Genomic DNA, 27,403 nt, shown 5'->3' with positions numbered 1-27,403 from the left:
GGACCATCAGTATTTTTACAAAGAATTACCATGTTGCCTGGTGACTTTAAACATGAGCATACTCAAACTGAAGTTTGCTAAAAAAAAAATATGTTTATAAATATATGACTATATGTTCTGCCAACCTAGCAGTTCGAAAGCATGTAAAAATGCAAGTAGAAAAATAGGGACTACTTTGGTGGGAAGGTAACAGTGTTCCAGGCGCCTTTGGCGTTTAGTCATGCCGGCCACATGACCACGGAGACATCTTTAGACAGCTCTGGCTGTTTGGCTTTGTAACTGAGATGAGCACCGCCCCCTAGAGCCGGAAATGACTAGCACGTATGTGTGAAGGGAACCTTTACCTTATATTCATAATTACAGTAAGTCTATAATCAAAATTGGTGGGTGCTTATAACACAAACATTTGTATGTTGCTCTAGAAATAGCTAAAATTTCAGCTAATACTGTGTTTCTCATATAAGGCTGGGTCTTATTTATTTTTTTTGAGCCCCGAAAAAATGGCTAGGCCGTCTTTTGGGGGGTGACTTAATTCCACCCCTTGCATCTTCGCGTGGGCGGCGACGGCTTGGATGTTGATCTCGGCATTGGTGGGCACTTCGTATTGGGGTCAATGTAGGCAGGACCATATCCGGGTGTGCAACAGAAGTACCTCCTAACAGCAAGCCCCCCCACCATTCCCCCCCATTTCGCATGTTTTAATATAGGCCTTAATTTGGGGGGAGGGGCTTAATTTCATTTCATGCCTATAAAACATGCTGGGACTTCCTATTTGGGGAGGCTGTATTGTTGGAGAAACAGGGTAGTAGATCAACAATTGTAACAATAAACCTCATTTTTAAGTTCCTACTTATCTTTGCAACTCTTTGGGTGATCTTTGACCAGTCACCACCTCTCAGCCTAACGGATTTGAAGTTTTTTTCTGAACATGAAACAAACAAGTTTCCTGGAAGTTCTGTTGAAGTGTTCTTGATTAGTCAAAGCAAAATGCAGAATGCTTCGTTGTTCTGGTTTTAATTAAAACAAAATCTGGGGTATCCTAGATTGATTTTATAGAAGAATGCACATTGCTTCCTCCCTACTTTCTTCACACCTAGTATGTCTCTTCTTACTGCAATGATCTTGCCAGCTCTCAATATAGCTTAATGAAATGCAAAATGGACTTGCAAAATGTATTCATGTCCAAAACATATGTTTTGAAGTTCTGCACAGTCAAAACCCATTTTGATTATTGTCTTGACAGAAAAATATCTGGAGAGATCTCATAAGGCAAGTAAGACACGGTTGGAGGGTCTCATCCTCCTCTCCACTTATTCACCTGTTCACATTCCCAATGCTTTCCCTTTCTCTCCAGTCAGTATCTTTGAATTCAGGCATAGCTAGAGATGGGAAGGCCTGGAAAAAAAACCCAGAAAAAATTTTTTTTTGGGGGGGGGGGGAATTCCTCCAATTTTTCTCCAAACTTTCCCATCTCTAGGCATCTCAGTTTATTCCTACACCAGTCATTGTGTTTTGTTCATACTTTACTTTTTCTGCTCTAAAACCCAACTCCCAAAATCATATTTAGGGCCATATCTGGAAAAGGACAGCCTTGTTTAATTCCATGTATGGATCAAAACTTCTAAAAAGCACATTTCAGTTTGGGCAAGACAATCTGAAAACAGCTGCTCTATACACTGAACATTCTGTTTATCTATATAAAATGAAACAGTGCTATCTTGCCCACTTTCAACAAGGAAATTACAACTGACTGAAAACTCTTCTGAGTTATAGGCAGATTTTTTTCTTCTATCACCTGATCCTTGTCTAATTAAAATTAAAGGCAATTTGTGGCGCCTTAAAGACTAAAAGTTTTTATTAAATGTATGGATATAAATCATCCATTACTCTGTAATATTAGTGTTGAGACTACCTTTTATAAAAGTAGAGCTCATATTAGCAAAAAAATTAACTGTTACTCCAGGTTGTGAAAGTGCATGTGTGCAAAGGTAGAGACTATAAGCAGGACTAGGAATAACTCAAATTGAACAGAGTACATGTAGTCCTCAATAAACGACCACAATTGGAATCAGAATTTCAATTAAGTGAATCACAAATTTGTTAAGCAAATCCAGGTTTCCCCATTGACTTTGTCAGAAGCTGGCTGTGTTTGACTGCAAGACACTGTAACCTCCATAAATGCAAGCTAAATGCCAAAATAACTGAATCATGTGGCCGTGATTCCGAGGGTGGTTCAATGGTTAAAGCTTCAAGGGAGTGTTGTAAGTCATTTTTTCAGCACTATCCTGGCTTCAAACCAGCATTACAGAAGTGGTTGTAAGGCAAGAACCAACCGTTTATAGATTCGGGTGCTATATAGTTATTGATTTTCGTTCATGTCTGCCTGGGATTTATTTATCTTTATATGAGAACTAGGCATTCTGCTTTATTCCTTTTCTATTAAGCCAAAATCACTTTAAGAATAATTACTTGTAATTCTTACCTCTTAGAAAAGAGCAAGATAAGACTAACCAGTTCACACATGTTGCACAAAATCATTCAGATCTTTTTAACTATTCCTTCTGACAGAAAGAACGAAGAATCAAGTGTACAGCATAAATTCTCATGTGAGAATCCAAGTTTTATTTTGAATCAAATAACCTGCCTTAAAAAAATAAGTCAAATGTGGAGATGAGTTTTATTTTTACACGTACAAGTTTAAGTCAGAAGATACTTTCTATGAAACGTTTATATTGCCTGGCATTCACTCAACTTTTGAAGAGGATTAGTCGAATAAGACTAAGTAGAATAAGAATAGAATAAATATAAAACCTGTTCTTAGATATTCAGGATCTCCAGTAGACCTATGCTTGATTTCTGTATAAAAATATTTATTTGGTTTCAATACTCTAAATGTTACCAGAAACTTAAAAGCTAATTTTAAATACAAAGCTACACACAAGATAAATTTTTGGATTGTTTTATGGCTTACTGAATAAAATAGCTGATTTCAGAAAACCATCTAAACCAAAACCAACAAATCAAGTGATTATTTGGTACAATGCAAACAGCACCAACCTATTTGTGCTTTCAGTTAAATATTCAATTGAACATTTTGTATGAGCAACTATTTCTATTCAAGAAGCTCCCATATAATGAAATCTTATAATAACCAAACCAAAGATATGAATCACATGTCAGCTTCTACACTCAAATTCAAAATAAGAAAATTTTCAAACTCTCCATCTCATATCACATGTGGTTTTAAAGGACAAATATGTTGCAGGCAGACTTGTATACTGTTAAACTCCTTTGCCTACTTGTAACTATTATATAAGTAGATCACAGTAAGACTTTCATGTTCTCTAGTTTAAGTGATATGTAAAATTTCTTTAGAACTGACCAAATTTTATTTTCGGTATTTATCCAATATTTCCATCTGGTTTCTCAACTTTCCTAATTAGCAAACCATAATTTTTTAAAACAGCATAATTCTTATTGGAATGAACAAATTAAAGTCGCTTAATTTCAAGGTTTCTTTATCCACTGACACTGAATGAACAAACTGGTTGGACTCATAAAATATATTAAGATATATACCACTGTTGAAAAACAGAAAAACTAGTGTTTTTTTTAATCCTAGGACTGCAACAGCTATTTTTAGTGGTCCACTTTTGAGCATGGGGAGAGCAAAATAAACAACAGTATTAGTAAAAGTAACTCATCCTTTGTTATCTATGATACTGCTAAAATACGCAGATTTAAGAGTAAGAAATTCAGTTTAAGAAAAGATTTAAGATTTTTAAAAAGTCAAGCAGGGCCTTGGCCTAATATGTAATTGATCTGTAACAATAAAACATACATTAATCTTTGTATGATTTCACATTAACATTAAAGATAAAACCTTAACAATGTTCTATCCAAATTTAGAGGTCTTTTTATTAGATTTACCATCTAATCTGTATGCCCATTAAATTATTTGGCACATCTATAATTGTAAAATAATTGACAGTTTTTAAGAATCAGCTTCGTATGGTCTTATTTATAAGCCATTTATTTAAATATAAAACCAATATTTAAACTCTCCCACCCATCTCTCTCAATATCATTCCACTGAATTATGGTTCTGGATACTGAAATATCACCAATGGTTTCTTTTAAATAATCCTCCATGTAGATTATGTTGAAAACTACTATTATTTTATGTATCAGGCAATAGGCCTGTAATTGTTTCCAATAGGGTGGCCTTTGCCAAGTAACTTTGCCATTTAGGGATTCCAAACTCTTCCTAGTAAGGTGAAGGGAATGGGACCAGTAAATGTAAGGTTTTCAGAATGCAAAAATAGACTTACTATATAAAGATTTTGCTCAAAGAAAGCAACTGTATCCATCTTGAAAATATGAGACACAACTGAATACACAACAGTCCACAGGATTCTCAAACAACCTCAAAGGTTTCAAGGGAAAACCAGGCCTCACAGATAGCTGTTTTCAAGTATGAACTACTACAACTTGGAAAAAAAAAAAAACCACCACCACCTATGATGGTTTGATCTTTCCACCTCCAACCCCAAGCAAATCCATTTGGAAAAGAAGGGGAAAAAATTATGGGATTCAAACACAGAGATAAGGCACACCTTTGCCCCAAAGTGGGTTTTCTCTTAAAGGCCTTTCCTTGCTGCCTGTCAAATGGGTCAGATAAGATTGTGGGGGGATTCAGAGTTGGGATGGAAATCATTTAAAACAGTGTAAGATATGCCACTTGAATGTACGCTCCAAAACTCTAGAGGGCGCTCGAAAGATACCCGCCCCCTCGATGGGCAAGGCGAGCAGCGGCAGGAGCCCGTCGTCTGCTTGTCAGTGTCGGTATTGCAGGAGCGATGTCTGCAGCAACAGAGCCCACCCCGCGGGGGTGGAGTCGCCTCCCGGCCATTACCGGGGCTTTGCTCTAGGGTAGGAGCAGCAGCTGCTGCACCCAACCATCTTTCCCCCACCCCACCCCCACATACCCTGCCTGAGAGGCACCTCCTCTTAATCCCCACCCACCCCCAGCCCTCGTGCCAAAAATGGGTGCTCTACCTCCGCCTCCCGAGGCAGGAAAACAAATATAAATAGCACTCACAATGGGAGCTCCTTCTCCTTGCTGGGCTCTGCCAAGGCTGCGCCAAACTGGCCCGCAGCCTAGGGAAAAGAGGTGCTGGTCAAGGGAAAGAGAAGAAAAGCCCGGGGGGCATCTACAGGGGTAGTTGGCATGGCCTTCCCGTTTTTCCCTCCAGGAGACGCCCTTCCAATAGGCAGGAGACGGAGTGGCCACCACCGCTTTGGAGTTGGTACCCAGCGCCCCTCTAGATGCCCTTCCAAAAGGGATACTGGAGCCTCTTGGCCCACCGACGGCGCTTCACGGATGGCCCCCCCTTCGCACCAGGGGTCGGGGGGGGGGCGTCTTCCCTCCTCGGACGCGACTGCCCCAACGGGCAACAAACAAGGAGTTTCTGCTGTTCGCGTGAGACTGTGGAGCCGAAAAAGTCCCCCGACCCAGACCTTCCCCTCCACGGTTCAAAACTCTCGGGACGGAGTCTAAAACTCGCTTCCCTTCCCCTTTGCCCCCGCCCCGAGCGCCGAAATCTACCCCGGGCCCCGCTCTTTCTGCCAATTGCCCCGGGAGTTGCGCTCGGCCCCCTGCAGTCTGCTCGCAGCACTGCCGCCTCCAGTCGGCCGCCATTAAAGAGACCCAGCCAAACAATAAGGGAGGGGAGAAAGAGGATCCGCGGAGCGCAACGCGGAGCGCAATTACCGACTTCCCCTCCCCCTCCCCGAGGGAAGAAGGAACCGCGATGAGACGGGGAACAAACTCCCTCCCCTCACGGCCCCCAGGAGGCAGTTGGAAATAAAGCCGGGCGGGGAGATATGGCGCCCCCCCACTGCACACGCACGCACCCAGATACCCCACGGCAGCCCTCTCCGCATGTCTGCCCAAGCGCCTGTCTCGCGTCGTAACCGGGCTGCCGCCCTCCCGATTCTTACCCGCCGCTGACCCTTTCTTGCTTCCTTAATCTACTGGCGGGAAAAGAGGGAACGGGCGGCAAGAGCCGCCAGAACAACACGCAGCGGGGTATTTAGCCCGGGTTGTTCCCTAGACGCGCGGCTGGTCTGCTCCTGTCCCCACCCTGAAAGGGCAGCTGGGCTTCAAGCCAGTTCGTCTAACCCGGCTCCCCTTGTTTCTACCTCGACCCGTCCCTCTGATCCCCACGCCGAGCTCGGCCAAAGTCGCTCCCCCACCCCGCCCGCCCGCCCGCGGGTAAAACGCACCCTCCGCGGCTCCGCCAACGCTTCCTCAACTCTATCTCGGTCCAGTCCCGGGCTAAACGCTGCTGCTGGCGAAGGGGAGGAGGAGGGACAAAACCTAACCATCCGAGCACGGGGAAAGGCCGCCTAGTGTTACCGCCCATTGGCTTTCCCAAGAGGGAGGGCTTTGGTGTCAGGCAAAAACATTGGAGAAACTGCCCGTCTATCGGCGGTCTCCGTCGCTGGTTGCGTGAAGTTTCTGTCAATTAGCTGCCCGCACACGCCTTCCGTCCCTCCTCCTTTGGTTCCACCAGGTTAAAGAAAACCCGAATTGTATTGCCCACCACCAACAGCTGCAGCACTTCTGTTTCTTTCAACTGGATGGGGAAGGTTTGCAATCCCGGTGGTTACCGTCGCTGCTGAATAGTTTCATGCAGAAGTTTTGTTCTGCCTCGCTTCCCTCTCCTCAAGAAAAGGGCGATGGCTTCCCTAAGTCCCCCATGTCATTTATCAGCCTGGAAGGTGTTTAGCCATTAATTTGTTTGCCACAGGGCAATTAAATCTCTTGCCACAAGGACAAGGGGTAAAAGCAGGGTTTGAACACCAAGCTCTGAGGTGAGGCGGCAAGGAAAGATATTGCAATATAAAACCAACGGGTTTTAGACGCTTTCCCTCCCCCTCCCCTTGGGCTGTGGATCTGGAACCCTTTCTAAAGAAGTGGCAGAATAATAGAAACCAAGTCCCAAACCTAAGGAGCGGGCAGCCAATTAGTCTTCTCCGAGGAGAAGGATCTCTGTCTTCAGGAGGACTCTTTTTCGGGCTCCCAACTATTCCGAGTCAAGAAAAGGCGTCTCAAGCAGCCAAGCACGGCTCCTGGTGGTGATGGTGGTAATGGTTGGTAATGGTGGTGTCCTCCATTTTGTCGGAAGCTGCTGCAGGGAACCTGGGACCACTCCAAGCCAGTATGGGGCTTTGTGAGGCGCTTAGTCTCACTGCCTTTCGCCTCAGGATCGAGGCAAAGCGCAAAGGGCGCCTTTGGCAATGTCCTACGACTGTTGAATAGGACTGGCAATTGCCAGGGCGGCAAAGGAGAGAGAAAGCCAAGCTCTCCACCCTACCTCAGCCAAAATGGAGGATGCGCACTTCCCTTGCGTGGTTGATTTCCCCCCTTGCTTAGCCCTGGGATTGACGCCCGCTTCTCAACAACGGGGGCGTCCTCAGGCTCAGGCTTTGGTGTGGTTGATCAAACCCACGTCGTCTCCCATTTTGTTTATACCTCCTCTGAGGAAAGAGGCGGGAAAAAGCACCACCGCCTTTCCTTTCTCGCTCCACCTTGCAGCAATTCCGTACACAAAGTAGTTATTCCCTGGAGAAAGGCGTGAAGAAAGAAGCTGAGTTAAAGCCACTGGACCCTGTTTTACCTCGCCTGTACAGGCTGTCGCTTTGCATTTCCCTCGGTTACTTGTGAGGCAATAGAGGGAGCAGTTTGAACAGTTTTTAATTCGCTCTTTGCCCTCGATACTGGGAATGGACGCTAATTTTCATGCGCCGCGAACGCGACCATTCTTCGCGCAGAACGGCCGCTCCACCATACTGCGCTGTCAGCGCCAACTAGAGCCAACAAGTCTAGCCAAATACGAGCTGTCGATTTAGCGAATTTGAAAAACTGAGGAAAGAAACTCAGATTATTCACCCAGGTGAAAACTTCAATTTTCACTTGGTAATAATGAGATTAGACGAAACCTATTTATTCACTATTTGAAATGCCAAAGTCCAACTTAAAATAGTACTAAAAAGAGTATAATTTATTTGGGGATGAATTTTGAAAGTATTTTGATTTGAACAGTCACAGGATACTAGGACCATTTTGGACATTGATTTTTTTTAAAATCCAAGATAGTGTTTGACATGCACACTTGTTAACTATGGATTGGTTAAGTAATTACTGGTATTCACACAACAGCTGAGACACTAAACCATAAGCTAACAGCAGTGTCCTAATTAAGTCAAAGCTACATTTTAGTTTACTATGTTTCGTTAAGTAAATTTATCATCTGGCACTTCACTTGTTCTTTCTGCATAAAAACACAACTTCAAAATACTAATGTTTTGTTTCAGAATTAAACTGATTTCATTACGTTGACATTTACTTTAATCTTTTCTTTGGTGAAATACCAATTATCCAGAATTGTGGGAATTTTCAGAGCTGCAATAATTTCTATTGTTACCCCTTGCTCTTAAATGGTACTTAAAACAAAATTCTTCCACTTCCACTAATGGGCTAAAAAATTATATCAAAGGAGTAGACGTATTCAAAATAGAAATGGAAAGAAACACTTGTTATGCTAAGTCAATATATACTTTACATTTTTGTAGCTTACAGTATTGTATAAACTTGAGTTATTTGTTTTTAAACCATAGTGAAGGAGCCAAATCAGGCATGTCCAGTCCACAGCCGACAGGCTACATACGATCTTGGAGAGCCAGTAATGGGCCCACAAGATAACAAAATACATAATAAATTTGTGATTTATATGCTTTATATATTTTATATGCAGCCCAATACAATTCTTCTTCATTCAATGGGCCCAGGCAAGCCAAAATGTTGGGCAATCCGTGAACTTGCTCCGTCAGGTCGGCGTCATTTGATGTATGGTGACTTTTTTCCCCTTTGCTAAACCAAGAGTGGGCATGGCCAGCATATGATGCATCCAGCCTTTGGGCCATGAGTTTGACAGCCCTGATCTAAACCATAGTGAAGTTCAAACAATAACAACTTACCGGTACTTAATTATTATGGGTAAAAGCAAATCTTAGAATTGACAGACTTGGGCTGTGAATTCCAATATTGTAATATCATTTTGAAAAGATGCATAAAATGCTGATAAAAACATCAAGTAATTTATTAGAAGTCATGAATGAAGTTATGTCAAAGAAGAGAATACCCAAAACATGGTCAGAAGCATATATTACACTTATACCGAAGGAAGACAGACCCACAGCAAGTTAAAAATTATAGACCTATATCCCTATTAAACTCAGACTATACAATTTTTGCTTCAATCTTGGCAGAAAGACTGAAAAGATACTTAAATAATTTTATTCATGCTGATCAAAATGGATTTCTGCCAAAGAGACAAATCTAAGACAATATGAGAATAATTCTCATAATGGAATACTATGAGGCACATCCTAAAAAGCAAATGGCCTTGATGTTTTTAGATGCACAAAAAGCCTTTGATAATGTGAGTTGGCAATTTATGTTATGGTAAAAAATGTATTCAAGCCATTGAAACGATATATCATGAACAAACTGCAAAGGTTATGTTAAATGGAGAATTAACAGAATCCATAGTTATAAGAAAAGGGACTAGACAAGGTTGTCCACTGTCACCTCTGCTGTTTGTGTTAACATTGGAAGTGTTGAATAGGAATATTAGAGAAGAAAAAGAAATAAAAGGAATGAAATTCAAAAAGGAAGAGTATAAATTGCAAGCCTTTGTAGACCTGGTATTTATATTAGAGGATCCATTGGAAACAGCACCTAAATTAATAGAAAAGGAGAATATGGAAAAGTAGCAGATTTGAAAATAAATAAAGATAAAACAAAGATATTAACAAAGAACATGCTAGCAAGACAAAAGAAAGAGTTGGAAGAAGTCTTAGAAATACAGGTCACAAATAAGGTTAAGTATTTAGGGATGTATATTACATCAAGATGTAGCACATTGAAGGAGGATAACTTTTAAACTCAAACAGCAGATTGCGACAGATTTGACAACATGGGAAAACTTACAATTATCATTGGGAGAATATAATTAAGATAAATGTATTGCCTAGAATTTTATATCTATTCCAGACAATTCCAATTCGATTAGGGAAAGAGTTTTTCAAAGACTTAAATAAAATTGTGCTGAAATACATTTGGCAGGGCAAGAAAGCGAGAATAAAATGTAAACTGTCACAAGATGCAAGAACAAGAGGAGGATTTGCTTTGCCCAACTGGGAATTATATTACCAGCAACAAATCTGATGTGGGTAAAGGAATGGATAACATTAAGGAACAATAGATTATTGATTTTAGAAGGGCACGACTTGCTGTTGGGATGGCATGCTTTCCTCTGGTATAAGGGAACTAAAACGGGTATTTTAGAAGACATTACATTCGAGAGGCATTGTTTTTAAATTGGGAGAAGATAAGACAATATTATTTAAAAATTTAAATATGGATATCTAGGATTGAAGCTTTTGCATATCCAATAATATATAAAAAGGAACAAACAGATATGGTGAGATATTGAATGAAAAGGGTGAACTTAAATCTATGTAAGCATTGGAAGAACAAGGTGTAAAAATGAACTGGTTTTCATATTTGCAAATAAAATCTAGATTTGATAAAGATTTTAGAACAGAAGGTATCTATGATAAGTTGACTGATTTGGATAAAATTTTGATGGGTACTGATGAAAAGGTAATAAAAAAACTTTATGGACATTTATTAGAATTTAAATTGGAGGAAGAACAAGTTAAAGAAACAATGATTGCTTGGGGGGAACCTTTTGGATATGGGATTGATTTAGAGAAGTGGTAAAAATTGTGGTCTCAAAACTGTAAAATGACAATGTCAACTGCATATAAAGAAAATTTATATAAGATGTTTTACAGGTGGCATCTACCCCTGATGAGAATCGCAAGAATGTTTAAGAAATCCACACATGGTTGGAAAAAATGATAAAACAACACATAGACTTTAAACCAGAGATATTTTTATTGGGAATTATATTGGAAATCTACAATAAAGAACTGAAATATTTGATTGTAAATGTTCTAACAGCGGCTAGAATTGTATTCGCTAAGAACTGGAAAAATGAAAAAATACCTATGCAGGAGGAAGTTATTAAGAAAATTATAGACTGCTGAAATGAGTAAATTGACATTTGAAATTAGAGAATAAGAAGTTAAACAATTTTATATGATATGGGATTTGTTCTATCAATGGTTGGACAAAAAGACATGGTAATGTAATAGAATAGGCAATTTTGTAATAGAAGTTTAATAGATAGATATAAAATATAATACAGACATATATAACCATTGGATGAAAGTACAATATAAATTTTATAATAAATTGGAATATCTCATATAAAGTGATGGTATAAATAGTTTAGTCATGGATGATTAATAACTGATAAATATATGTTAGTTTGACAATGTGAGAATTTATATAAACCGTGAGAATGGCTATGAAAGGATAACAAAAGACTTGTAACCAACTGACACACTGTATGTACATAAAATGGAAGATGTTTTTATGTTTTGTTTGTATATGTTTGTCTTAAAAAATAAAAACTTTTCATAAAAAAAATCAAGTAATCCATGAAAGGTTATACAATAATATGTATTTCACTCTTTAAACTGACTTAAGATAATTTATGTATGTATGATATTGGAGAACAAACTGGTCATCCACATTTTGGCCCAGTGTATTGCATAACCTCAATATGTGGTTAGTTTATGGCTCATTATATTTTCTGCAAACCAACAAAATAGTGTAATTTAAATAAAATACTTAAAGTATCTAGGGTAAATTATGCATTGTGTGAACAAAGCCTTGTCATTTCCTCTGTAACTAATACGATTTCTCTGAAAAGTAAATCCCAAAAGCACTGGCTAAATGGAGATTAGCCTTAAAAGAGTCAATACTTTTGCTTTTAAGTAATATGTTCTCTAAAAACAGATATTGAGCTGGTTTATATTATATACAAAATTAAGTCATAATATGAGTTGCCAAATAATTTGCCAAATTATGTAAACCTTGCTGTTACAGATCATAAATTGTGGTTTGTAACTTTGTGTACTAAGCAAATTCAGTACATTGTTGTATTAACATATTAAATGAACCAGGCCATTTATTTCTATGTATGTGTTTCTCATAATACAGGATAAGAGAATGTTTTAAATTGCTAATGTATTTGGATTATTAAAATATGACTGTATATTAAAAATATACAGATATATTACTGCATCATAAAAAAATAAGCATACATTTAAAACCATGCTTTAAATCTTAGATGGACACTAAATTGCTCAAACATTATGTACATTATGTACATTATTTAGATTATACAATAGCAAAAACATTCAATAGGTGTAGGGACAACATTTGTGGCAGAAGAGTTTGTATTTTTCCTTTGATTTTATCTTGAAGCCTAAAGAACGAAAGTGCATAAATATAACTGTTTTTTCCACTAAGGGAAGTAATTATGTGTGATCTATCTTGACCAACAAGATGATATTTTAAAATATGAGCATCTCAGGATTTTAAATTTATTCTAATTTCTCATAAAGGTCCCAGTATGTTGAGTTAGTGAATCCAGAGCAGTTGTAAAAGAATGTAGAAGTTGGAAGTCTGAAGACCACAGGATCTCAACAAAGCAAGACATTCAACAAAGCAAGAATAGAGCATCTTAATAATTTTATTCTGTTCAATGACTTGTTTCACCAATTTATCTTTTTTTAATGAGTAATCTGCCAGAAATTAAACAATGTAGAACTTCACTGTGATTATTTTTGAATGCTTAGGACATGTGCACTTTTTCCAGAATTATTTTTGAGCTCAATTCTTCAGCTAGTGACTAAATAACACACAAAACTAGGATTCGTTTAATGGCTTGTTGGCTTGAACCTTTTACTAGGTTCACGCAACACAATAAAATAAAAGTCATAATTTTATGTATTACTTAGTCACCCTTTATATAGACTTTATTCAGTATGATCTTTCCCAGTGGTAGCTAACCTTTTTGGGTTCCTGTGCCAAAAATTGCGCACTTGCGCGTGCGCACTCTCATACCAGCACTCAGAAGGCAATGTGCATGGCTCCCCCATGCCCCTGCGCATGAGTGCACAATCCCCCCACCCCCTTACCTGCACTGGGCATATGCCTGCCTCCCAGCTGATTTTTGGCCCGTTTGAGGCCTTTTTCGGCCTCCCAGAGGTTTGAGGGAAGCCTCTGCAGCCTTTGGAGGCTGAAAAATGGACCTGTTTCATCACTTACAGTATTTCTGGAAATGCAGAAAGTGATGAAATGGGCCTGTTTGGCCTCCAAAGGCTGCAGAGATTCCTTAGAGCTCTGGGAGGCCGAAAAAGGCCTCAAATGGGTCGAAAATCAGCTGGAAGGTATGCACATGTCCAATGAGGTAAGTTTGGCTGGGGCTCGCATGCCAGCACAAATGGCTCTGTGTGTCACCTGAAATTGATAAATTATTCTGCTTCATTTCAGTTTCTTCAACCATATTTTCCAACTACATTTTCTTCCTTAATATTTCCAACTTTGGAATTCCAGCTCTAGTCACATAACTTGTGTCAATTTCAAATTGAACTTGATCATAAAACTCATCAACCTCTTCATAAATGGTTAGAACATAACTTGGATGATCATCATACTGATGATCCCTGAAATATACCTGATGATCCATGAATTATATTTGATGGCATTTTATTTTATTATTTTTTCATTTCTTGTGTAATACACTATGATTTTCTAACTGAAAGTATCCACTCTCTGAACAGACCAGCAAAGTAAATTAATCTCCCCGCTAGTTGATTCTTAGAGCAAATAATGGAAAGATGCATTTACATCTCAGGTTCAGTCAAAATTTTATCTTTTGAGGACAGGATGAAACTCCTTTGGAATCACAGTAACTTCTGCTTTATCCTTTCCTATTTTGGGGGGTGTGTGTGTGTGTGATTAGAATAAAATTCAAATTTACCTCTTGGTTATTAAATTGGAACTTTAAAGAATAGCAAAGCCAAGTTTCAATCATTTGTACAAATGTGCCAAATGATTAAATGTTAAGCAAATTAAGTAACAAATTTCCTTACATCCAATTAAAAAACAATCTAAATGTATAAGAAGTGACTGGTTCAGTACTAGATTAAACAGCTTGCAATCTTGTTCTTCAGAATATATGATTTTCAGTAGGATTGTATCCAAGTAAGTATACATAGCCCTGCAGACTTATTAAACTAGCTTGCATTGCTGCAAAAGCCAAGGGAAAATAACAGTTTATCACAATATATTATTACTTCACCATGATGACTAGTTCCTACATTTGAAAAGTATGTCTAATTCTGATTTGTGTTTGAGAAGTCAACGTTTACATAAAAATAACTAAAGCAGTCGTGAGAATTGAACATATTTAACAAGCAAAATAAATATACCTTGTTCATCTGAAAAAGTAGGTCAAATAGCATGCACACTCAGTTAAGTATGCAAAATGCAAAGAGGAAAAGTTATTTAAAGGAACTATTTTTTGTAATGAAATTAATCTGAGTTACAGAAAATATTATTCCAGAAGGATATTGTTAAATCTTAAAAATTAACAATTAGGTGTCTGTGAGGGAGATAGGTGTTTCTTAAATATGATAAAATATTCTACTTGAAGTAATATTCAACATAGTAATTCTGGAATATCTTATACGGTAGTAATGTTTCTTAAAATGTGATCCAAAGACCCCTGAGGTTTTCCCAACACCATTTCAGGGGTCCCTGAAATCAAATTTATTTACCAGGTAATATTGAATCCCATCAAACAATTTTGGGAAATGGTAGCAACAATGAATGCAGAATTTTTAACTTTTAATAACAGTAAATATTAATAAATATAACCCATACAAAGAAATACTCCTTTGGGGTCCTCCATAATTTTAAAAGTGTGACGTGGTACTGAGAGAAAAAAACTTAAGAAACAATGTTTTATACTATCCGAGTATCTGATAATATATATTTTCCCCAGGACAGATTCATTTTGTTTTCACTTATCTTTTAACATCTGCTTTTTTCAGTTATCTTAAATATGTTGCTAATGCTTTCATTGATATGTACAGTATATGCAAACTTGATTATACATATCTGTTAGATGCTAGAAATATATTTATGTACTTTTTGTGAAACTTGGGTGTAGTAATTTTTATTTTCTAAATAGAGCTAAATTTGTTACATTTTTCACTGAAATCCAGAACAATGTGGAAAAACAACAACAGGTATTTGCATTCAGAAATAATGAATTTTTTTTTAGTTCAGGTAATGTTTCAAATTTTGAAAGAGAAAAATGAAAAGAAATTTTAGTGGGCAGAAACAAGTAGAGGCAATAAACAATTTTACCCAAAATCAATATTAGGTTAATTATGCCCATAACCCAGATCATGTAAGTATTATTTACTGATCTAAGGTAGAAAGTAAAAATTAAAAGAAACATCATTTGGCAAATAAAAATAGTAGATAGAGATGCTACAGAAGTAGCAGGTTTTGGTTGCTACACAGATGATGATTAAATTCATTGATTAGGAAATTAATAGAAAATATTTGGTTGTCAAAATTATATTTATAACACATTTCACCTCAACTGGCTCTGGCAGATATAAAATAAAACCAGGAATTGAAATATTTTATAATCTTATTAAAACAATAAGATTGGAATAAGAATAAACACCATGAGAAGAAAGATGTTACAACAATATAACCAGCTTTCTGAAAACTGGTTCAGGAGATATTACAGTTTCCTAACACACTTACCTAAGGAGAGACCATGTTCCAGAAGATAGGTACTATCATATAGAAAAGGTTCACTTCCTAGGACCCATCAGATGGAATTCTTTTGAAGACAGGAGTGCCAAACTCACGTCATCATGGCGGCATCACATGACATATCAGGACACTTCCCCTTCACTAAACCAGGCGTGGGTGTGGCCAGCACGTGATGCATCCTGCCTGTGGGCCGGGAGTTTGACAGCCCTGCACTATATTCCATAACTTACAATCATGACGGAACCTGCCCATTACAGTCATAGATGATGATGGTAATAAAACAGATCATCAGGTCATTAACCTGACTTTGCAGCAGTTGTTAAGTGAATCACCATGGTAATTAAATGAATCCACAGTCGTTAGCGAACCCATTGTTTGCTATGGGGCATTTTTGCAAAAAATTGGAAATAAATGCCAGTTTTGGGCAAAAGTATCATAAATTGAGATCTCATGAGTGTGGGATCCCGCAAACAGCTGTAAATGTGGGCTATTTGCCAAATGCCTGAAATACAGTCATGTGACCATGGAGGGGGCAGCTGTTGGAACTTCAGAACTAGGTTGTAAGTATGTTGGTGGGGTGGGTTCCAGTGATTCTCATCACTCTGTGACTGGTTGTAAGTTGAGGATTACCTGTATCCTATTCTATTGGGGGAGATTTTCCTTAGTGCACAGCTAAGAGCTGTTACAGGTGTGGATGAGGTGCTTAATTAAATAGGGGAAAGGAATTTTAAGATTGGATTAGATATGACTCTGAGTTGCGAGAAGGAATAGGTGAATAAAAAGGACTGTTATAGAACACTAATCCTGGCAACATACCTTAATTATATTCTTACTTTCTGATTTTTCTTGATTTTCTTTTTTTCCCTGTCTGTTTTTTTCATTTTGTGTCATCTCTTAAGTTGTAAACCTGTAAACCTGAAAGAGTCTTTTATACGCAGCTATTTTTTCCAGCTAAAAATGGACTATAAACAGTTAATAAAATACACTAATAATACTGTGAAATCATGGAATGTATGATCAAATTACTTTGACAAAATCACATAGCAAATAAGCCTATTTCCAAAAGAAGGTTAAGATGGCTAGTGATTGAATTGCTCACTTTAATCATTATTACTTTTAATTAAATATATTTTATATCCAGAAATATATTTTAACATTTTTGATAGAATAAGGTCTGCTCTCTCTGGAACTATTATGCAAAATGCATGTGGATTGACAATGCTCAATTTATTTTGTGATTGGATTATGTCATAATCTATCAGGTGAATGTCTTCTTCTTTTGTTATTTTCCTGCCTTCTAGGAGCTAGATTCTAGATTAATAATGATGATTTTTTTTAAGATTAAAAATAGACACAGATTGGATTTGTGAGGGTTGCAGAAATAAGGAAATATTTGAGCCAACTTTTCACAGCAACATTGGTTTTCATGTTTGTTTTTTAAACATGAGGTGAATGATCCTTTCTCTCAATTAAGTGCCATTTCAGAGCCCTCTGAAAAGAACTCCTTGCCCTCTGGGGGGAAGAAACATAATTTGCTACTATCCAGTTTTACATAAAGGATCCTCTTCTAGCTGTCATGAAAGGTGTTCTGTGGAAATATCTAGGCAGCAGGGGAGGAAGAAACTGCAGATTAAACCTTGATCATACCGTATGTCCACTGACAGTTAACCTTGGAAAAAAGCAGATTTTAGTCCCTGATGATCACCCCAAAATCCAAGAATTATAGGCTACACATAAAAGTTATAAAAACATGCTAGAAGGCAAACCACTTCTGTATGGTTGCCAAGGAAACTACATAGATATGCTCATTGAATCATTTTGAGTATATTTAATTAGTTTGAGAACCAAAGGAGAATAGGAAAGATAAGAAAAAATGGCAGCCTAGAAATAGATACTTAAACCTATAAGGAAGAATATGTTTTTGTCTTCATGGCAATTGAACCACTATTTCAGCATGGGTTTCTTTGACCCTTCTTTGTCTTTTAGAGTATATACTTATGAATAGAAACTACTAATTATTTGTATCATCCTCTAAGGTGTATAGTTTAAAATCGCCAAGCAAATAGTCCTCAGTGAACAATAATTATTCCAGAATCAAAATTGATTCTGGAATTTTGATCATCATCGATTGTTAAGCAGGTCACCACATGACTTGACTTTACAACAGTTTTTATGATGGTCATAATGTGATTCACCACAATCATTAAACAAATCACTTTTTCTGGAAACCTGGAAAAAATAGCAATTTGCAAGTGACATGGAACCAATTGCAAATGTGAGGTATTGCCAAGTGCTCAGAATGTGTGACCATATGGCCGTGGGGAGGCATGGCATTGTAACTTCAAGGATAGGTTTTAAGTAACTTTTTTGTGGTCTGGAGTTGTGGGTGCCCCATTACTGAAAACTTTCAAAAATGAACTGGACATTTTGGACAACCATTTGACCAGAATGGTATAAGGTCTCCTCTTTTGAGCAGGGGATTGGACTAGAAATCCTTCCAGCTCTATGATTCTAAGGGGACCATGTTGTAATTAAGAATTAAGCAACCAGTTGTTAAGCAAGGGCTATCTGTAAGGCAATCATTGTTATGGGATTTATATTTGTGAATTTGCTTATTCGTTATAATTTATTTGTAATCCCCAAATCAATACTTTTCCGTTATTCATAGCAGAGGTGATATTTAGCAGGTACTGACCAGTTCTGGAGAATTGGAATCAGAAGTTTTGAGTAGTTTGGAAAACCGGCAAATACCACCTCTGACTGGAGATTTTACAGTATCCTTCCCCCTGCTACGCCTACCAAGCCACGCCCACAGAAATGGTAATAAGAAAAATGAATCCCACCATTGATTCATAGGCATGTGTTTAGCAATGAAAATTTTGAGTCACCATACATCGGTCTTCTCTTAGTGGTCTCATTGGTTAAAATGACCATGAAAAGTAAGGGTTTTCTAAAATAAAACTGTAATTGCTTAATGTTTGTTGAATTAATTTAGGACTTTATTTATAAGAAACACATACACATATTATATAGAGTATATTTTAAACAGAAAGACACATAAAATAAAATTATGTATTGATCAGTTGATGAAAATGTGACCAGAGGCTGATGGAAACCTAGTTCTGCAGTGGTTCAGTATTTCCAACAATTTAAAAGAACTGTTGCAAATAACAAGAATTTACTATACTTTGTTCATTTGTTTCTTATCAATGAACATTTACATTGATTTGTAATTATATTCTTTTTTCTGTATATCTGCTGTTTCAGAAGACTATCATTAAAATTCACAAAATGAACGACACATAGTCCTCGACTTACAAACACAATTGAGCACAAAATTTCTGTTGCTAAGTGAGAGTTAAGTAGTTTTGCTGCATTTTATGACCTTGCTTGCCACAGTTGTTAAGTGAACCTCTGTAGTTAATAACTCAGTTGTTAAATGAAGTTGGCTTCTCCATTGACTTGCGTGTCAGAAGGTCGCAAAAGGGGATCATGTGACCCCAGGACTCTGCAACTGTCATAAATATGAGTTCATTGCCAGGTATCTGAATTTTGACCACAAGGATGCTGCAGCTATCATCATGTGAAAACAGTCATAAGTCACTTTTTTCTAACTTTTCTAACTGTAATTCTGAGTGGTCACTAAATGAACTGTTGCAAGTTGAGGACAATCTATATCCATTTAAGTGTCCGGTTCCAGTCAAAAAACAAAACACTTTAGCACATCATTTAATTTGAAGTATATTTTAAAGTTTTCAGACTCACAGTTATCCAGGCCATAGCTGCTACCATTGATAGGATATAAAAAGGAACACATGGCAAAAAGTGTTAATCCTCTCAAAATGAAAATCTGACTGAAATTTCAGATAAAACTGACATAGTTAGCAATATGAACCTTCCATCTGTTACAAATCCTAAACTTGGAGCAAAGAAACTATGCTTCATATTTAATATGACAAGACCACTAGAGGGCAGAAACTGCTCTATTTTCCTTTTTTTTAAATTATTCAATCTGAATAAATCAATTCTCAGGAACCAGAGGTGATATTCAGCAGGTTCTGACCAGTTCTGGAGAACCGGTAGCAGAAATTTTGAGTAGTTTGGAGAACCAACAAATACCACCTCTGACTGGAGATTTTACAGTATCCTTCCCCCTGCCACACCCACCAAGCCACAGAACTGGTAGTAAAAAGAATTGAATCCCACCACTGTCGGGAACATATGCAATATTTTTGTAATGTGGGAAATATAAAGGCAAGAAAATTTAGGTCAGATATTTCCCAAAATAATATGTCCAATTGCCTCTTGAAAAAGCACCTTTGGGACAACCATGACCTGGATGACTGAGAATCCCCATTGACAATTGCAATACTTCGAAAATGAGGACGTTCTGCATTGCCTAAAGTGGGACCCCCTTTTTGACAGACTGAACAGCATACAGCACCATCTAATAAATTATAAATTAATAATTCATCACATTCCTCTGGAATACAATTCCCCACATCTGATGCTTCTGCTGATAAAATACTTAGACCATCCAAACAGAGAGGAAGAAGCTTCTTAGATGAGAAGTGAAATGTCTTCACAGCAAACAAGGAAGTCCAGTTGTCTCTTGAAAAAGCACTACTTAGACCTGTGATGGCAAACCTATGGCATGCATGCCAGAGGTGGCATGCAGAGCCCTCTCTCTGGGCACACGAGCCATCGCCCCAGCTCAGCTCTGCTGCACATATGTGTGCGCGCCTCCCGCTGGCCAGCTGCTCTTCAGGTCTCTGCTGCACATGTGAGGTGGGGCACGCATAGGAGACTAGCGCATATGTGTGTGGGGCACACGTGCAGCAGTTGTGCATGCATGCACAGTGATGGCACGCATGCATGGGCTCACGCACATGCGTGGAGTTGCAGGAATTTGCACACACATGCGTGGGGGGCATGGGGGGAATCACACACACATGGGGGGCATGCACATGCATTGCATTTTGGGGATGTGCACACATGCACACTTTGGGCACTTGGTGCCAAAAAGCACCAAGTTAGCTATCATTTAGACCATACTTAGAAATAATTAACAATTATTAATTTTTAAAACAGCCCACAGGACTTTATATTTTTATTAAACAGCTGGAAGTAACATCTGAGCACATTGTCTCCTGGAATTAAAAATAACGAAATCTTGAAAGTAAAAGTCCAGCTAAGCTAAATCTAACACACTCTTAAAAAGCCCATTGTTTCTTACATGGCCAGGATGAACAGATGTATCTTGTGCAATCATAGAAAGGTCTCATATTTTCTAAGTTCCCATTAATATATTTTGCTTTATTCTGGTCTGTTATGTTTGTATAAACTAATCTACTGTGCTTTAGGAACCGTAGTTTATGAATTAGTGTTTTGTGAACTCAGCTGATGGTGATTTTTCCAGCAATTCGTGGTTAAGCATACCACAATCAAACAGGCGGAGCCTTTCTGCCACTCTAGGGTAGCGCATTGCGCAGGCGCATCCCCGATTCTAAATCGAACATGATGCCCGGTAGCCTTTCAAATCTTGTGCACATGCGCACCAAGAAAGCGATGGGCGGGGCGATGTTACTTTTCTTCAGTGGGTCGTGGTCTTGCCGCCATTTTGGACTTCCTTTTCCCCCCTCCCTTTCTTCTCCACAGCAATCGAAAGAAGCAGCGATTGAGCGGAGAGCTCTTCGTGCGCTTTCTTTCCCCCTCCTTTCCGTCTTACTTGCGATCCGTACGGTTAGCAAACTCGAGCTATGTCCGCCAACAGGAACCTCAAGCAAGTGAGGATCGAGAACAATTCTCCGGCGTCGGCACCTCCGATGAGTATGGTGGGCGGCGGCCCGATGAAGGCGCTGAGGGGTTTGGAGAAACCGTCCGAGAACGAAGCTTTGGCCGCCGCGATGGCGATGGTGAAGGAGGAAGAGGAGGGAATCGGCGGAGGCTTTACGGTCGACATTAAGAGCTTCCTCAAGCCCGGCGAGAAGAGCTATACGCAAAGGTGCCGCCTCTTCGTCGGGAACCTTCCCACCGACATCACCGAGGAGGACTTTAAACGCCTTTTTGAGCGCTACGGGGAGCCCAGCGAGGTCTTCATCAACCGCGACCGCGGCTTCGGCTTCATCCGCTTGGTGAGAAGCTGCGCCCGCAATTCTTGCGTGAGGGCGCGAAGGGGATTCACCGCCCCCTCCCCAAATGAAATAACTGCATGTCCCTCAGCAAACATGTCCTCCCTCGAGGGGGGACATTTTTTCCCGCTAGCGGAGCCCCCCCCCCCCTCGCCACGGGCACGCGCCCCCCCTCCTGCTTAAGATGCCCGGCGCGCGCCAGGCCTCTGTCCTCCCCCCCCTTGCTCCTTTCTTTTGCTGAGGTGTTGAAACTCGCGAGTATTTTACAACACGTGCGGCGCTATCAAAAACGTTTACAAGATTTGCCCGGTTTAAACGGAGTTCCCGTTAAAGGACTCTTCCCGGGAGTAAAATGAAAGTTAAAACGTTGCTGAAATTCAGTATTGCCGCGTGACCGTGCCTTAAAAAGGGGCCTTCGTGTTGCTGCTCGATTGCGCTTTCCTTCAGTTTCTTCCCCCACGTGTTGGTCGCCGTTGCTATCTTTATAATCGAATTATGCTGGTCTCGACGACGTATTGCAGAGAGGGGCGTGCTTATTGTACAGGTAGTCCTCAACTTACAGCGCTTCCTTTAGTGACCGAAGTTACAACGGCACTAAAAAAAGGGACTTATGACTGTTTTTTTTTCACACTTAAGACAGTTGCAGCATCCCCATGGTCAAAATTTGGATGCTTGTGGCAAGCAGTTAAATGTGGCGACCATTTATGGGGGTCGCAATGCCCCTGGGTCATGTGATCCCCTTTTCCATGGGGAAGCCCGATTCACTTTACCCTGATTGTTCACAACTGCAGTGGTTCACTTAACGACTGAGGCAAGAAAAGTAAAATGGGGCAAAGCTCAAATGTCTCACTTAGCAACAGAAATTTTGGGCTCAGTTGTGGCTGTACTTTGAGGACTACATGTATATTTTCTTACAAAATAATAAAATCGTTTTTACCTTCATAATACTTTCCCCTTCAGTTTTGGGAAGGTGTGGATCAAACCAGTAATAAGAATATGTAGAAAAAAAGTTGATATCTGAAATTCTCTCTTTTTTTTGGAAAAAAATGGTTACTTCCTGGATATGCTCTTTCAGTTTGTGTATTGGTATCCTTCAGGAAGATGATGTGCAGTGACTATCATAGTAGGTTCCAAAGCATCTTTAGCTTCTACTGATAAATATTAAACTATTTATGGGGAGGAATCTATTTTAAAAGACTATGGTATGTTATTGCTTTATTTATTTAAAGTAAAGCACAGCGTTATTAATAGAGCTTGTTCTCATAACACTTGAACACATCTACTTTGATTTTTTTTAAAAGATTAATACTTTTCTGAGTTTATATTTATAATACTTTGCTCTTCCTTTAGAATTCCTGTTTAGGATGGTTTATTTTGGAAATGTTCCTTTAGTTACTACTTTACACAGCCTCCTGGAAGTGTTTGACCTTAGTAGCTTAATAAAGTATCTTTATTAACTTTAAATATCTATAACTTGTGAGATGGGTAGCCATATAAATGTGATTAATAAATTTTCTTTTTGAATGTACTGAAATACCTGGATCTGAATGGTGGAAGGGGTTATCTTAGTGAAACTTAGTAAAACTCAGTAACAGACCGCCTTCCAAGTTATGCAATGAATGAAGTTTTTCTGATAATGCAGTTGGAGCAGTGGGGTATAGGTGAAAATTGGTCCATAGTTTTCCTATACCCATTTAAATTCAAAATGGAACTGGCTTATTTAAATAGACTTTCAGGCCAATTGGGTTATGGTCATGCTAATTTTTGTTTTGTGTTGTTGAAACTTATTGCAATGCACAATTGTTTTGTGTATTTCAATTCATAATTTTCTCAGCTTTTATGCAATTTTATGGATTTTATACAGATATATTTGAAGAAAAACCTTGTTGATGACTAGTTTTTGAGGGCACACTGATTTTTTTTTCCAGTGAGAATTGTTTTCTATTCTCATTTTGTGTTATAGAATGCTAGTGATTAATACCAGCTTTAAGTTTAATTATCCAAGGCATCGTTCAAGGTAAAACACAAATGTCTATGGTTTACCACTTTGGCCAGCCTATTGTAGAAATCATTTTGACGGCTATGAATCATAGCTTGTTCTTAACTATAATTTGATAGGTGTTTATTAAGCCAGGGAAAAAATATATTTGTTCTCTGTTTTCTGTTGAGAGGGAATATCTGTTGATTCAAAGAACCTTATTAGTTTCTGTAAATGTTGTTACCAGTAAAGTTTAAAGTTAATAGGCAGGGATCTAATAAACTCTAGCTTGGGTTTATTTCTCAACCATATTCAGTAGATTTGAGGCTTGTGAAGCTAAATACCACTGAGAAAGAGAAGAGTGCCTGTTCAAGCATAATTGCTTGTTTTAGACTCCTTCAATGAATGTAATGAGACATTTGGTCTAAAGAAGGAAAATGTTTTTGAATTCCTTATTTTAGCCTTTGTAGTCAAGCTGCTGCAATTGGTAGAGAATTGGGAGATAGTCTATGCAACTATTGGCAAGATTCCCACCAGCCACTGCAGTTTTTAATCTGCAAAAATGATCATTTGTCTTGTTGCTAGAAGTGGCAATAGATGAAAATATTGAAACACCTTTACAGGTTCTGAATAACTAAAATACATGTAATGTTAAAAATCTTAATTATATGTAATATCTACACATAATAAAATTGCATATGTATTTTGTGATTTTTTTGAAAAGGAATCCAGGACTCTGGCTGAAATAGCAAAGGCAGAACTTGATGGAACAATTTTAAAGAGCAGGCCACTCCGAATTCGATTTGCCACCCATGGAGCTGCTTTAACAATTAAGAATCTTTCACCAGTTGTTTCCAATGAGCTTTTGGAACAAGCTTTCTCTCAGTTTGGGCCTGTGGAAAGAGCGGTTGTTGTTGTAGATGATCGTGGTAGAGCAACAGGCAAAGGTTTTGTGGAATTTGCTGCAAAGCCTCCAGCGCGTAAAGCTCTAGAAAGATGTGGTGACGGCGCATTCTTGCTTACAACGTAAGTTTACTCTTCACTACATTTATTGTGATCTTACGTATTTAAAATATGTACCTCTGCAATCCTCAAGGCAGATCCTTCACCTAGAAATCAGCATAAATGAAATAAATCTTCTGGCATAGGAACAAATTACCAAGGTCCAGAATATGGTAAGATTTTGTTATCCATGAGATCACCCATGTAGATATTGACAAGTTTATAAGGAATAATGATAGCATCCTCAATACTTTGAGTCTGTTTTACTATAAAACACTTCAGTGGTTCCTCTTACCATTTCAAAACTAAATATTTAAGCCCAAGAGTCCCTAGCAGGGTGACCAAATCCTTGAAGCCAACCAGCAAGGGAAATATCACTCAGAAAGCTAAGAAAAGCTAATTAAGTACAAATAACTACAGATATCAACCAGATGGAAGAAGAGACAAATTTACAAAATTGTTTGGTTTTTTGGTTGTGGTCACAGGGTGAGTTGATATTTCCTCTCAACCAACCACAATTGAAGATGACCTGCTTGGCATTGAAAGCATTAGCATATCTAATTATGTATTATGATGTTGATTCTTAGTGGACACGTTCATTTTCTCCATGATGTGTAAAGATTTGATATGTTCAGACTAGCAGTCAGCATGATCCCTTAAAAACAGATCATGCCAAATGAATCTTATTTCATTCTTCAACATAGTGACTAAATTAGTAGACCAGCGAAATACTGTGGACATAATATATTTAGATTTCAGCAAGGCATTCGACAAAGTAGACCACAACCTACTTCTTGGTAAGTTAGAAACAAGTGGAATAGATAGCACCACCGCTAGATGGACTTGCAACTGGCTGACAAAACATACTCAACGAGTAGTCCTTAATGGATCTAAGTCTACATGGAGGGAAGTAAGTAATGGGGTTCCACAAGGTTCCGTCTTAGGCCCAATACTCTTCAATATCTTCATTAACTACTTAGATGAGGGAATAGAAGGGGAACTTACCAAATTTGCAGATGATAGATACTAAGCTGGCAGGAATAGCTAACATCCAAGAAGATAGGCTTAAGATCCAGATGGATCTTGACAGAGTAGAACACTGGGCTGTATCTTAACAAAATGAAATTCAGTGTAGAGAAAAGTAAAGTCCTATACTTAGGCAAGAAAAGCCAGAAGTACACATATAGACTGGGTGAAAACAGGCTCAATAGCAGTAACTTTGAAAGGGATCTTGGAGTCTTAGTGAATAACCAGCTAAATATAAGCCAGCAGTGTGCAGCAGCAGCCAAAAAAGCTAATGCAATCCTAAATTGTATTAACAGAGGGATACAATCAAGATCAAGGGAGGTACTAATACCACTCTATAAAGCCACACCTAGAGTACTGCATCCAGTTTTGGACACCACATTATAAAAAAGATGTTGAGACTCTAGAAAAAAGTACAGAAAAGAGCAACCAGGCGGATTAGGGGACTGGAGGCTAAAACATATGAAGAATAGTTGCAGGAACTTTAATGAAGAGAAGGACCAGGAGAGACATGATAGCAGTCTTCCAATATTTGAGGGGCTGCCATAGAGAGGAAGGGGTCAAGCTATTTTCTAAAGAGCCTGTAGGCCAGACAAGGAATAATGGATGGGAACTGATCAAGGAGAGATTCAACCTGGCAATAAGGAGAAACTTTCTGACAGTGAGAACAATCAACCAATGGAACAGCTTGCCCTCAGAAGTTGTGGGAGCGTCATCACTTGAGACTTTCAAGAAGAGATTGGACTGCCATTTGTCAGAAATGGTGTAGGGTCTCCCGTTTGGGCGGTAGGTTGGACTAGATGATCTACAAGGTCCCTTCTAACTCTGATTATCTGTTACAATATCATGGTAGAGATAGTTCTCGACTTACAACCACAATTCAGCAGATGAAATAACTCCTGATACCTACAAAATCTGTTTAGGTTATGAAGTTAGTTCCAAAAATCCTGTAGTAAGTTTCAATATTCAAACTTTGCTGGATCCTTAATTCATTTATAATTTTCTGGATTCCAATTTTTTTTTAGTCTTTTCCCATTTATTTCAAATTCTTTTAAGTTCTATAATTTTTTTTCTTTTCTTGAAATCAGGAGAACTGACTCGTCTTCCAGATGTCTTTTGTTTCAAATAGGTTAACCGGCTCCCACCTTCAGATATTTTTTTTGGAATACCTGGGGATGCATGACCCAATTTTTCTGTAATTGACTTTATTAAGTCAGCCACAATTTTCAAAAATTCCTCTTGTGTACTCCCCAAATTAATCAAAATGATTAATTATGACACTTTGTTATGAAGGCCTTTCATCTTATTCTGCCTTGGCTGTTTTACTTCTTTATAGGTAGAAATCAACTCACAACAGTTCATTTAGTGACCGTTCAAATTTACAACAGCACTGAAAAAAGTGACTTATGATCGTTT

The 27,403-nt window shown here is 38.4% G+C and overlaps 2 protein-coding genes across 12 annotated transcripts in view; one reads left to right on the top strand and one right to left on the bottom strand.

Annotated features, from left to right (window-relative positions):
• ZMYM2 (zinc finger MYM-type containing 2) overlaps positions 1–6,358 on the bottom strand; it is a 78,511-nt gene extending 72,153 nt beyond the window's left edge. For 4 of the 8 annotated variants that reach the window (XM_026708885.2, XM_026708889.2, XM_026708888.2 and 1 more), the window contains exon 1: positions 6,289–6,358. The gene's annotated coding sequence lies outside the window, so the exon portion shown is untranslated. Of the gene's footprint in view, positions 1–5,101 lie in introns of all 8 variants that reach the window. The other 4 variants (XM_087937137.1, XM_087937140.1, XM_087937138.1 and 1 more) reach the window with 3 other exon arrangements.
• Positions 6,359–21,396: 15,038 nt separating this feature from the next.
• The window catches only part of PSPC1 (paraspeckle component 1), a 60,972-nt gene continuing 54,965 nt past the window's right edge, over positions 21,397–27,403 (top strand). For all 4 annotated transcript variants that reach the window (XM_087937134.1, XM_087937133.1, XM_026708891.2 and 1 more), the window contains exons 1-2: positions 21,397–21,984; positions 24,684–24,985. In XM_087937134.1, the coding sequence (XP_087793260.1) occupies positions 21,610–21,984; positions 24,684–24,985 (677 nt within the window). In that variant the 5' untranslated portion in view covers positions 21,397–21,609. The remainder of the gene's footprint in view (positions 21,985–24,683; positions 24,986–27,403) is intronic.

Source organism: Pseudonaja textilis, chromosome 7 (genome assembly GCF_049901715.1).
Source record: "Pseudonaja textilis isolate UNSWEBS1 chromosome 7, rPseTex1.2, whole genome shotgun sequence".
Taxonomy (NCBI): Eukaryota; Metazoa; Chordata; class Lepidosauria; order Squamata; family Elapidae; genus Pseudonaja; species Pseudonaja textilis.
This window is presented reverse-complemented; position numbering and strand designations above follow the sequence as displayed.